At 46.4% G+C, this 13,281-nt stretch overlaps 1 protein-coding gene across 1 annotated transcript in view; it reads left to right on the forward strand.

The window, feature by feature from the left end:
• Positions 1–1,327: 1,327 nt before the first annotated feature.
• LOC126088411 (semaphorin-1A) overlaps positions 1,328–13,281 on the forward strand; it is a 355,740-nt gene continuing 343,786 nt past the window's right edge. The window contains exons 1-2 of the mRNA XM_049906551.1: positions 1,328–1,581; positions 3,628–3,842. Coding sequence (XP_049762508.1) covers positions 1,328–1,581; positions 3,628–3,842 — 469 coding nt within the window. The remainder of the gene's footprint in view (positions 1,582–3,627; positions 3,843–13,281) is intronic.

Here is a 13,281-nt window from a genome sequence, read left to right on the forward strand (position 1 = left end):
GACGAAAGGACGAATTTTCTCTTTTTTGTTTTGGAAGAGGTTTCTCGATTGCTGAGGCGCTGGAGGTACTTTATAATGACGATATTGAAGGTGATGTGTTTGTTGAGCCCCCATATTTTATATATATATATATATATATATATATATATATATATATATATATATATATATATATATATATATATATATATATATATATAAAATTTTCCAAGAAAGATCGGGGATATTTTGAGACAGCAATAGAGAAGAATGATGGATTATTGTATGTGCAGTGGCTGGACAACTCAGTTGACACAATGATCTCTTCTTCAAGTGGTGCACAAGAAGTTGGCCAAGTCAAGAGATTCTCGCAACTAAAAAAGTGAAATATAATCATTCCCAGACCAAAACTGGTTGCCAGATATAATACATATATGGGAGGTACTGATCATATGGATCAGAATCTAGCATGCTATCGCATTGAAATAAGAAGCAGGAAATGGTACTGGTGTCTCTTTACATGGATGTTAGATGTCACCATACAAAACAGTTGGATTTTGTATAATAAAGCAAGAAACCAAACTATTTCTCAGCTTGATTTCAAGAGAGAAGTAGCAACAGTGTACTTGCAAAGACACCAAGCTTTTTCAAAAGGAGCCGGGAGACCATATGCATCAAGGGCATGTTCCAACAGCCACATATCAGGTTCAATTAGGTCTGATAAGACTGACCACCTCATCCAGCACACAGAAGGAAAGAAGAAGAAAAGGCGTGCACACAAGGACTGTAAATCTATTGTGAGAACAATGTGTTCAAAGTGTAATATGGGATTGTGAATTGACTGTTTTATTCCATTTCATGTAAAATAATGCTGCGTTCAAGGTTTGATATTTGAATATTAATTGTACTGTGTTATAAAGTATCAATTGTATGATGAAGACTGAATAATAAATTTGCTCAAAACTTGTATATATAGTAAGAAATTTCAATAATCTACTTATTTAGTTGAAGTTGTAATCCATATAAATGTAGGTAGCGAAAGCGCCTAGCGTTGCCATATGGCAACATCAAATATCTTGCTAATGGCGGTAGTGACTTTCGTCGAAACAACTCTGTTGTGTGATTTATGCCTTTTACAGACATAATAACGCAAATATTTAAAAAAAATCACAAAAAAATTAATTTCGGTGCTAATGGGTTAAGAATTATCAGCCTACCTTAAAAAGTGACACTCGTAAATGAGAATGAAAAGTGATACTCCTAAATGAGAATGAGGTCGAATACGCCGGCGGTGTTGTGTCCCGCGTTAGTGGCTGCCGGAAAGAAGGCGAGACCAGCTGGCGTCACGATGAAGACAAGCAGACAGGCTGCCGAGCGGCAGCGCCCAGGGCTATCGGGTTGCCGGCAAACCCCTCCGCCAGTGACTCACTGGGCCAAGGCGCGCCGTGGTCCCCGCTGCCCGCAACACGCGATATGCCGGAACTCCGGCGAGACGGACGCTGTGGGCGGCGTAAGCGAACACGCCGCGGCCTCCGCACCGTCAAAAGGGACGCGGCGGGGGCCCGTCAAAGTCGAGCCGGCCTTCTTTCATGCACGGATCTCGTATAACAGCATTTTCGCGCAGATATTTTCCGCAGCGCTCAGGTGCTTCGATATTTCCTACCCCATAGTGGAAGACACTTCCCGTTAAGGGCAGATCTAAGGCAAAACGCATCCTTGTTGTACTTAAACATATACAGGGTGTTACAAAAAGGCACGGTCAAACTTTCAGGAAACATTCCTCACACACAAGGAAAGAAAATATGTTACGTGGACATGTGTCCGGAAACGCTTACTTTCCATGTTAGAGCTCATTTTATTACTTCTCTTCAAATCACATTAATCATGGAATGGAAACAGACAGCAACAGAACGTACCAGCGTGACTTAAAACACTTTGTTACAGGAAATGTTCAAAATATCCTCCGTTAGCGAGGATACATGCATCCACCCTCCGTCGCATGGAATCACTGATGCCCTGATGCAGCCCTGGAGAATGACGTATTGTATCATAGCCGTCCACACTACGAGCACGAAGAGTCTCTACATTTGGTACCGGGGTTGCGTAGACAGGAGCTTTCAAATGCCCCCATAAATGAAAGAGGGTTGAGGTCAGGAGAGCGTGGAAGCCACGGAATTGGTCCGCCTCTACCAATCCATCGGTCACCGAATCTGTTGTTGAGAAGCGTACGAACACTTCGACTGAAATGTGCAGGAGCTCCATCGTGCATGAACTTGTAAAGGCACATGTCCTAGCAGCACAGGTAGAGTATCCCGTATGAAGTCATAATAACGTGCTCCATAGAGCGTAGGTGGAAGAACATGGGGCCCAATCAAGACATCACCAACAATGCCTGCCCAAACGTTCACAGAAAATCTGTGTTGATGACGGGATTGCACAACTGCGTGCGGATTCTCGTCATCCCACACATATTTATTGTGAAAATTTACAATTTGATCACGATGGAATGAAGCCTCATCCGTAAAGAGAACATTTGCACTGAAATGAGGATTGACACATTTTTGGATGAACCATTCGCAAAAGTGTAACCGTGGAGGCCAATCAGCTGCTGATAGTGCCTGCACACGCTGTACATGGTACGGAAACAACTGGTTCTTCCGTAGCACTCTCCATACAGTGACGTGGTCAACGTTACCTTGTACAGCAGCAACTTCTCTGACGCTGACATTAGGGTTATCGTCAACTACACGAAGAATTGCCTCGTCCATTGCAGGTGTCCTCGTCGTTCTAGGTCTTCCCCAGTCGCGAGTCATAGGCTGGAATGTTCCGTGTTCCCTAAGACGCCGATCAATTGCTACGAACGCCTTCCTGTCGGGACACTTTCGTTCCGGAAATCTGTCTCGATTAAAACGTACTGCGCCACGGCTATTGCCCCGTGCTAATCCATACATCAAATGGGCATCTGCCAACTCCGCATTTGTAAACATTGCACTGACTTCAAAACCACGTTCGTGATGAACACCAACCTGTTGATGTTACGTACTGATGTGCTTGATGCTAGTAGTGTAGAGCAATGAGTCGCATGTCAACACAATCACCGAAGTCAACATTACCTTCCTTCTATTGGGCCAACTGGCGGTGAATCGAGGAAATACAGTACATACTGACAAAACTAAAATGAGCTCTAACATGGAAATTGAGCGTTTCCAGACACATGTCCACATAACATATACTCTTTCTTTGTGTGTGACGTATGTTTCCTGAAAGTTTGGCCGTACCTTTTTGTAGCACCCTGTATATATATCTCCAAAATTATTACAGCTAAAATAGTATAACTTGACGCTATTACGTAAAACATAATTTTTTTCCTAAATATATTGGCCAGCCGCAATGGCCGAGTGGCTCTAGGCGCTTCAGTCCGGAACCGCGCGACTACTACGGTCGCAGGTTCTAATCCTGTCTCGGCATGGATGTGTGTGATGTCCTTAGGTTAGTTAGGTTTAAGTAGTTCTAAGTCTAGCGGACTGCTAACCTTAGATGTTAAATCCCATAGTGCTCAGAGCTATTCGAAACATTTTTTTGATGACAGAATGTGGCGCTCTTTTTCTGACTAGACAATAGAGACTGTTGGCTTCGTTTCTTCCTTAGAAACAAGCGATGCTCCAACCCAGGCTTCCTCCACTCGCACAGCACCAACCTCTACGGACGCCAAGGGGGCGGCTGGCTTTCATTCCGCCGCCCCTCGCCCCCACCCCCCGGCTGCACGGGCCTCTTGCACCGCCTCCTGCGGCACATTCGCAAAAACACAATTAAGCAAACGGCGCCGGCTGGCTGCTGCAACATGGCCGCCGCGTTGGCCTGTCGTAAGCTTAAGCTTCTTGCGGCTGCAGGCTTCCGCGTGTCCCTGCTGCGACACCCTGCCCGCCGCCAAGGAGTTTACCGCCTTGCTGTTTAGAGGACGGTATTAAAGAGCAGGAAGAGCAAAAAACTTACGGCTCACCGAGCTAAAGTGCCGCCGCCACCGCTTTGAGCTGCGGACAGCCTCTGTAATGACCGCCGCTTGTTCTTCGCCAGAGTACCAGGCGCACTAATTTCCTTACCGCTTAGGAACACTGCAGATATGGCGCTGAGTACTGTGCAGTTAGTATCACTTTACCAAAACAGAACTCGCGCGACACCAGCAGGAGAAAGAAACAGCTACTGATGTAGTGAAGAGTTCCATTTCTCCGGTCTCTGAGCTTCTAAGGCGATGCGTGAAGTCCCAATCGCGGTCGCCCTCGGTGTCCACACACTCTCTGCGATGCTAGGCGTGTGAGACAAATTACATGACGGAATACTTCACATGTTTACTCAGAAGCCCATACTGGAGGACGCTGATTAAAAAAACGTTTCAAATGGCTCTGAGCACTATGGACTTAACGGCTGAGGTCATCAGTCCCCTAGATTTAGAACTACTTAAACCTAACTCACCTAAGGACATCACACACATCCATGCCCGCGGCAGGATTCGAACCTGCGACCGTATCAGTCGCGCGGGTCCAGACTGAAGCGCCTTGAACCGCTCGGTCACACCGGCCGGCGGACGATGATCACTTCTGTGCTCTGACACACAATAGAAACCAGTCAAGATGAGGGTCACCTGCCTCGCTTTGACATGCGAGACTGGGTTAAAATTCTCGCTCTTTCTAAAAGATTCCGAAATCCGACCGTTGGACATCAAATTCACATCGCTGGTCATCCATACCTCGCCTAGAGCAGACTTCTAGCAACTTCCGACGGTAATACGAGTATTCCCAACGATCAAAACAGCAATACAATTTAACCTTTTCAGACCATCTGGCTACAATTGTGTACGTTAACTTTTACTGCGTCTTAGCTGCAACATCCTACCCCCATGAACCATTGACCTTGCCGTTGGTGGGGAGGCTTGCGTGCCTCAGCGATACAGATGGCCGTACCGTAGGTGCAACCACAACGGAGGGGTATCTGTTGAGAGGCCAGACAAACGTGTGGTTCCTGAAGAGGGGCAGCAGCCTTTTCAGTGGTTGCAGGGGCAACAGTCTGGATGATTGACTGATCTGGCCTTGCACCACTAACCAAAACGGCCTTGCTGTGCTGGTACTGCGAATGGCTGAAAGCAAGGGGAAACTACAGCCGTAACTTTTCCCGAGGGCATGCAGCTTTACTGTATGGTTAAATGATAATGGCGTCCACTTGGCTAAAATATTCCGGAGGTAAAATAGTCCCCCATTCGGATCTCCGGGCTGGGACTACTCAGGAGGACGTCGTTATCAGGAGGAAGAAATCTGGCGTTCTACGGATCGGAGGGCGGAATGTCAGATCCCTTAATCGGGCAGGTAGAAAATTTAAAAAGGGAAATGGGTAGGTTGAAGTTAGATATAGTGGGAATTAGTGAAGTTCGGTGGCAGGAGGAACAAGACTTTTGGTCAGGTGAATACAGGGTTATAAACACAAAACCAAATAGGGGTAATGCAGGAGTAGGTTTAATAATGAATAGGAAAATAGGAATGCGGGTAAGCTACTACAAACAGCATAGTGAACGCATTATTGTGGCCAAGATAGACACGAAGCCCACGCCAACTACAGTAGTACAAGTTTATATGCCAACTAGCTCTGCAGATGATGAAGAAATTAATGAAATGTATGATGAGATAAAAAAAATTATTCAGGTAGTGAAGGGAGACGAAAATTTAATAGTCATGGGCGATTGGAATTCGAGAGTAGGAAAAGGGTGAGAAGGAAACATAGTAGGTGAATATGGATTGGGGCTAAGAAATGAAAGAGGAAGCCGTCTGGTAGAATTTTGCACAGAGCATAACTTAATCATAGCACTTGGTTCAAGAATCATAAAAGAAGGTTGTATACATGGAAGAATCCTGGAGATACTAGAAGGTATAAGATAGATTATATAATGGTAAGACAGAGATTTAAGAACCAGGTTTTAAATTGTAAGACATTTCCAGGGGCAGATGTGGACTCTGACCACAATCTATTGGTTATGAACTGTAGATTAAAACTGAAGAAACTGCAAAAAGGTGGGAATTTAAGGCGATGGGACCTGGATAAACTGACTAAACCAGAGGTTGTACAGAGTTTCAGGGAGAGCATAAGGGAACAATTGACAGGAATGGGGGAAAGAAATACAGTAGAGGAAGAATGGGTAGCTCTGAGGGATGAAGTAGTGAAGGCAGCAGAGGATCAAGTAGGTAAAAAGACGAGGGCTAATAGAAATCCTTGGGTAACAGAAGAAATATTGAATTTAATTGATGAAAGGAGAAAATATAAAAACTCAGTCAATGAAGCAGGCAAAAGGGAATACAAAGGTCTCAAAATTCTGATCGACAGGAAGTGCAAAATGGCTAAGTAGGGATGGCTAAGCACAAATGTAAGGATGTAGAGGCTTATCTCGCTAGGGGTAAGATAGATACTGCCTACAGTAAAATTAAAGAGACCTTTGGAGATAAGAGAACCACTTGTATGAACATCAAGAGCTCAGATGGAAACCCAGTTCTAAGCAAAGAAGGGAAAGCAGAAAGGTGGAAGGAGTATATAGAGGGTCTATACAAGGGCGATGTACTTGAGGACAATATTATGGAGATGGAAGAGGAAGTAGATGAAGATGAAATGGGAGATAGGATACTGCGTGAAGAGTTTGACAGAGCACTGAAAGACCTGAGACGAAACAAGGCCCCAGGAGTAGACAACATTCCATTGGAACTACTGACGGCCTTGGGAGAGCCAGTCCTGACAAAACTCTACCATCTGGTGAGCAATATGTATGAGACAGGCAAAATACCCTCAGACTTCAAGAAGAATATAATAATTCCAATCCCAAAGAAAGCAGGCGTTGACAGATGTGAAAATTACCGAACTATCAGTTTAATAAGTGAGGGCTGCAAAATACTAACGCGAATTCTTTACAGACGAATGGAAAAACTAGTAGAAGCCGACCTCGGCGAAGATCAGTGTGGATTCCGCAGAAATGGTGGAACACGTGAGGCAATACTGACCCTACGACTTATCTTAGAAAATACACTCCTGGAAATTGAAATAAGAACATCGTGAATTCATTGTCCCAGGAAGGGGAAACTTTATTGACACATTCCTGGGGTCAGATACATCACATGATCACACTGACAGAACCACAGGCACATAGACACAGGCAACAGAGCATGCACAATGTCGGCACTAGTACAGTGTATATCCACCTTTCGCAGCAATGCAGGCTGCTATTCTCCCATGGAGACGATCGTAGAGATGCTGGATGTAGTCCTGTGGAACGGCTTGCCATGCCATTTCCACCTGGCGCCTCAGTTGGACCAGCGTTCGTGCTGGACGTGCAGACCGCGTGAGACGACGCTTCATCCAGTCCCAAACATGCTCAATGGGGGACAGATCCGGAGATCTTGCTGGCCAGGGTAGTTGACTTACACCTTCTAGAGCACGTTGGGTGGCACGGGATACATGCGGACGTGAATTGTCCTGTTGGAACAGCAAGTTCCCTTGCCGGTCTAGGAATGGTAGAACGATGGGTTCGATGACGGTTTGGATGTACCGTGCACTATTCAGTGTCCCCTCGACGATCACCAGTGGTGTATGGCCAGTGTAGGAGATCGCTCCCCACACCATGATGCCGGGTGTTGGCCCTGTGTGCCTCGGTCGTATGCAGTCCTGATAGTGGCGCTCACCTGCACGGCGCCAAACACGCATACGACCATCATTGGCACCAAGGCAGAAGCGACTCTCATCGCTGAAGACGACACGTCTCCATTCGTCCCTCCATTCACGCCTGTCGCGACACCACTGGAGGCGGGCTGCACGATGTTGGGGCGTGAGCGGAAGACGGCCTAACGGTGTGCGGGACCGTAGCCCAGCTTCATGGAGACGGTTGCGAATGGTCCTCGCCGATACCCCAGGAGCAACAGTGTCCCTAATTTGCTGGGAAGTGGCGGTGCGGTCCCCTGCGGCACTGCGTAGGATCCTACGGTCTTGGCGTGCATCCGTGCGTCGCTCTGGTCCGGTCCCAGGTCGACGGGCACGTGCACCTTCCGCCGACCACTGGCGACAACATCGATGTACTGTGGAGACCTCACGCCCCACGTGTTGAGCAATTCGGCGGTACGTCCACCCGGCCTCCCGCATGCCCACTATACGCCCTCGCTCAAAGTCCGTCAACTGCACATACGGTTCACGTCCACGCTGTCGCGGCATGCTACCAGTGTTAAAGACTGCGATGGAGCTCCGTATGCCACGGCAAACTGGCTGACACTGACGGCGGCGGTGCACAAATGCTGCGCAGCTAGCGCCATTCGACGGCCAACACCGCGGTTCCTGGTGTGTCCGCTGTGCCGTGCGTGTGATCATTGCTTGTACAGCCCTCTCGCAGTGTCCGGAGCAAGTATGGTGGGTCTGACACACCGGTGTCAATGTGTTCTTTTTTCCATTTCCAGGAGTGTAGATTAGGGAATGAGACACTTAAAGTAGTAAAGGAGTTTTTTTATTTGGGGAGCCCGCATCTCGTGGTCGTGCGGTAGCGTTCTCGCTTCCCACGCCCGGGTTCCCGGGTTCGATTCCCGGCGGGGTTAGGGATTTTCTCTGCCTCGTGATGGCTGGGTGTTGTGTGCTGTCCTTAGGTTAGTTAGGTTTAAGTAGTTCTACGTTCTAGGGGACTTATGACCACAGCAGTTGAGTCCCATAGTGCTGAGAGCCATTTTATTTGGGGAGCAAAATAACTGATGATGGTCGAAGTAGAGAGGGTATAAAATGTAGACTGGCAATGGCAAGGAAAGCGTTTCTGAAGAAGAGAAATTTGTTAACATCGAGTACAGATTTGTCAGGAAGTCGTTTCTGAAAGTATTTGTATGGAGTGTAGCCATGTATGGAAGTGAAACATGGACGATAAATAGTTTGGATAAGAAGAAAATAGAAGCTTTCGAAATGTGGTGCTACAGAAGAATGCTGAAGATTAGATGGGTAGATCACATAACTAATGAGGAGGTATTGAATAGAAATGGGGAGGAGTTTGTGGCACAACTGACAAGAAGAAGGGACCGGCTGGTAGGACATGTTCTGAGGCATCAAGGGATCACAAATTTAGCATTGGAGGGCAGCGTGGAGGGTAAAAATCGTAGAGGGAGACCAAGGATGTAGGTTTCAGTAAGTACTGGGAGATGAAGAAGCTTGCACAGGTTAGAGTAGCATGGAGAGCTGCATCAAACCAGTCTCAGGACTGAAGACAACAACAACAACAGTTGTAACAGATGTATTTTTTCCCAATGGAAGCCTGAGGTACACATTTGTGAATGTTCAGCCTTTTCATCATGCACAGCAGCTGCCAACTGTTGGACATCATTCCAAAAATATTAGCAAGTCAGTGTAGTAGTGCGCAGCAGTTCGCGACCTGCGAAATACGTGGATGAGGTTCGTTCACTATATTCCACTGTATAATTGAATGCTGTTATTGCTATTTAGCATGGTAATTATTGAATGGCATTTTACTATTTATTACAATAGAGAATATTTCGTAGTTAATTATTTTGATCCATAAAATGAAGCCAAGCGTACAAAGCATGTTTTGAAAACGCATACATATTTTTGTATGTCTTGCTTGTAATATTAAAAAATCACCTAGGAGCATTAGCATATTAAAGGTATTTCTTTCCTCCAGAAAAAAGGCTAATGTCAGTGGGGCAAAATTCACTCGAAAACACCACAATAATTTTTCCAAGGAAACAGTCGGAATTTATTGGCTTTAATAAAAGAGGAAAAACAATTAAATTGCTTCCTCCGCTCGCGGATGAGTACGCATCGTTCGGATTGTCTCAGTTTACCATATTGGAAGAAAAACTTCAGGTATCATCAAATCTTCGGTCCAGAAACCTGTAGTACTCTCGTATCAGCACCTCCGCTCCGACGAGTTTACGACTTCAACTCTAAGGAGGGCTGATGATCGGCTTGATACATTTCGAGAACCCCGAACAGCTCCACCGAAATTGTTTCAACATTCAGCCCTTTCGGCCACTCAGATTTAGAAGTCGTTTACAGGCAATTTCTTTGAATATTTCTGGCTCCAGCTAACAACACTGTACTTCAAAACGCTGCTCTCAGCGTCTTTATAAACTTTATTTGCAAGAGTTGGTGCGAAACACCTGTATCGTGTAACTATCACTCGTCCTTGATCCAGCCCTTTAGACTACCACCATAACTCACTCTGGAGACGTAGGGAAAGACTAGCGCACCATATCTCGCCTGCTTCGAGTGATGTTTTAAAAAATTATCATTCAAACTCTTTTGAAGTACTCACTACCTCATAATGCATTCCATCAATTCGTTACCACGGCTTCTCTCGTCTGACGTCCACGGTGCATTGATTGAGGCGTGCGTGATTTGACGCGAGCGCGATTGCATGTAGCGAACGAGGTGATACAATGGATGACTTGTACTCCAGACGTAGCAACATGAGCTTCCTTTACTTGAAATGGCCATAGTGGAATTGGTATACCTTTGCATTCCTCAGAACTGAGTTACCAGCACGTTTATTGGGGTCTGCAGTTTAATTGGGAACTCAAACAATTTTAAGAACAGATCCTTCACTCTGCGATGGAGTGTGTTCTGTTTCTAAACTTCCTGACAGATTGAAACTGTATGCCACATCGGGATTCGTACCTGAAACCTTGTCTTTCACGGTCTTACAAGCCGGGGTATTCAAGCATGCTAATGAGCTGCTCTGCGTTTCCGAATGTAGGACGGAATTACTGAAACAACTGCAGCTTTTGGGGAAGGTCATGACTCTTTCTTGAAAAGCTCAGTGGGTAAGAGCACTGCTCGCGAAGGGAAACTTCCAGGGTTCGAGACAAGGAACATCAAAAAAATGGTTCAAATGGTTCAAATGGCTCTGAGCACTATGTGACTTAACTTCTGAGGTCATCAGTCGCCTAGAACTTAGAACTAATTAAACCTAACTAACCTAAGGACATCACACACATCCATGCCCGAGGCAGGATTCGAACCTGCGACCGTAGCGGTCACGCGGTTCCAGACTGAAGCGCCTTTAAGCGCACGGCCACACCGGCCGGCCAAGGAACATCATACACAATTTCAGTCACTCATAAAGCTGCGCAACGGAAATTTGGGGGCGAGCTGCGAGGCGACTGTCACTTCTTCACTTCACTGTGCTCAATTGCACAGAAGACTCGGCGTCGAAATATTCACGTCAGAAGGTTATTGAACCAATTATTTGCGAACCATTTAAAGTTTTGCAAGAAATGAATGGAACAATTTGTGGTACAAAAAATCCTAAAACAGGCCTTGGATCGAACTTCATAGATTCTCAGCTACCTTCATTACGGTCTGTAGGGTTAGAAAGTTTGTTTGCAGTATAGTTCAGTCCGTTGAGGTAATGCTATATTGGTCGACTCTTACCAGCTTGGGATACAGACACACACACACACACACACACACACACACACAAATGTTCCAATGTGTGTGAATTCCTAAGGGACAAAACTGCTGCGGTCATCGGTCCCTAGACTTACGCACTACTTAAAGTAACTTACACTAACTTATGCTAAGAACAACATACACACAGCCATGCCCGAGGGAGGACTCGAACCTCTGGCGGGAGAGACCGCGCCATTCGTGACATGGCGCCATAGACCGCGCTGCCACTCAGCGCGGCGCGCGCGCGCGCGCGCGCACACACACACACACACACACACACACACACACACACACACACACACACATACACATATCTCAAGCGTATTTAAATACAAAGATATGTAAACAGGCAGAATACGGCGCTGCGGTCGGCAACTCCTGTGTAATACAACAGGTGCCTGGCGCAGTTGTTAGATCGGTTACTGCTGTTACAATGGCAGGTTTTCAAGATTTAAGTCAGTTTGAGCGTAATGTTATAGTCGGCGCACGAGCGATGGGACACAGCACCTCCGAGGTTGCGATGAAGTGGGGATTTCCCTTACGACCATTTCACGAGTGTTCCGTGAATATCAAGAAACCGGTAAAACATCAAATCTCCGACGTCGCTCCTCCCGGGAAAAGGTCCTGCAAGAACGGAACCAACTACGACTGAAGTGAATCGTCCAACGTGACAGAAGTGCAACCCTTCCGCAAACTGCTGTGCAGATTTCGGTGCTGGGCCATCAACAAGTTTCAGCGTGCGAACCATTAAATGAAACATCATCGATATGGGCTCTCGAAGCCGAAGGCTCACTCATGTATCCTTGATGACTGCAGGACTCAAAGCTTTATGCCTCGCCTGGGCCCGTCAACACCGACATTGGACTGTTGATGACTGAAAATATGTTGCCTGGTCGGACGAGTCTCGTTTCAAGTTGTATCGAGCGGATGGACATGTACAGAAATGGAGACAACTTCATGAATCCATGGACCCTGCATGTCAAAGGTCACTGTATAAGCTGGTGGAGGCTCTGTAATGGCGGCGTGGGGCGTGGGCGTGTGCAGTTGGAGTGATATACTCTAGACACGATTACGACAGGTGACTCATACATTAGCATCCTGTCTGATCACGTGCATCAATTCATGTCAATTATGCATTCCAAAGGACTTGGGTACTTCTAACAGTACAATGTTACACCCCACACGTTCAGAATTGGTACAGAGTGGCTCCTGGAACACTATTTGGAGTTTGAACACTTCCGCTGGCCACCAAACACCCCAGATATGAACATTATTGGGGATATCTGGGGGGATGCTTTGCAATGTTAAGCTCAGAAGAGATCTCCCCACCATGTCACACTGCTACAGATTTATGGACAGCCCTGCAGTATTCATGATGTCAATTCCCTCCAGCATTACTTCAGACATTAGTGAAGTCCTTGCCACGTCGTGTTACGGCACTTCTGCGTGGTCGAGGACCCCCTATACGATATTAAGCAGGTGTACCAGTTTCTTCGGCACTTCAGTGTATTTATCTGGTACTTCGAATTTGTAGTGCCCTTAAGATTCAGCGGAAGAAGTAAAACATTTATGGATCGCCATTAAATACATCAAGTCGGGAACAACTGCCTGACAAAATATTCAAGCAGTTGACTCCAGCGCCACTTTTTTTCAGAAATGGAGATTTTTAGCTAGTGAGCGATTCACCGCAACAGCCCGAGTTGAAATTCAGATGACGGGCTGTTACTCGGAAGCGTTGAGGGTAACACAGCAGGAACGACTGCGGTTATTTTTCCTCAACTCCGCTCCGCCGACAGAGCCTAGTCGCGAAGCGGGCCTTCGAAGCGGCAAGAAATGCGCTGC

Source organism: Schistocerca cancellata, chromosome 6 (genome assembly GCF_023864275.1).
Source record: "Schistocerca cancellata isolate TAMUIC-IGC-003103 chromosome 6, iqSchCanc2.1, whole genome shotgun sequence".
In the NCBI taxonomy this organism is placed as follows: domain Eukaryota; kingdom Metazoa; phylum Arthropoda; class Insecta; order Orthoptera; family Acrididae; genus Schistocerca; species Schistocerca cancellata.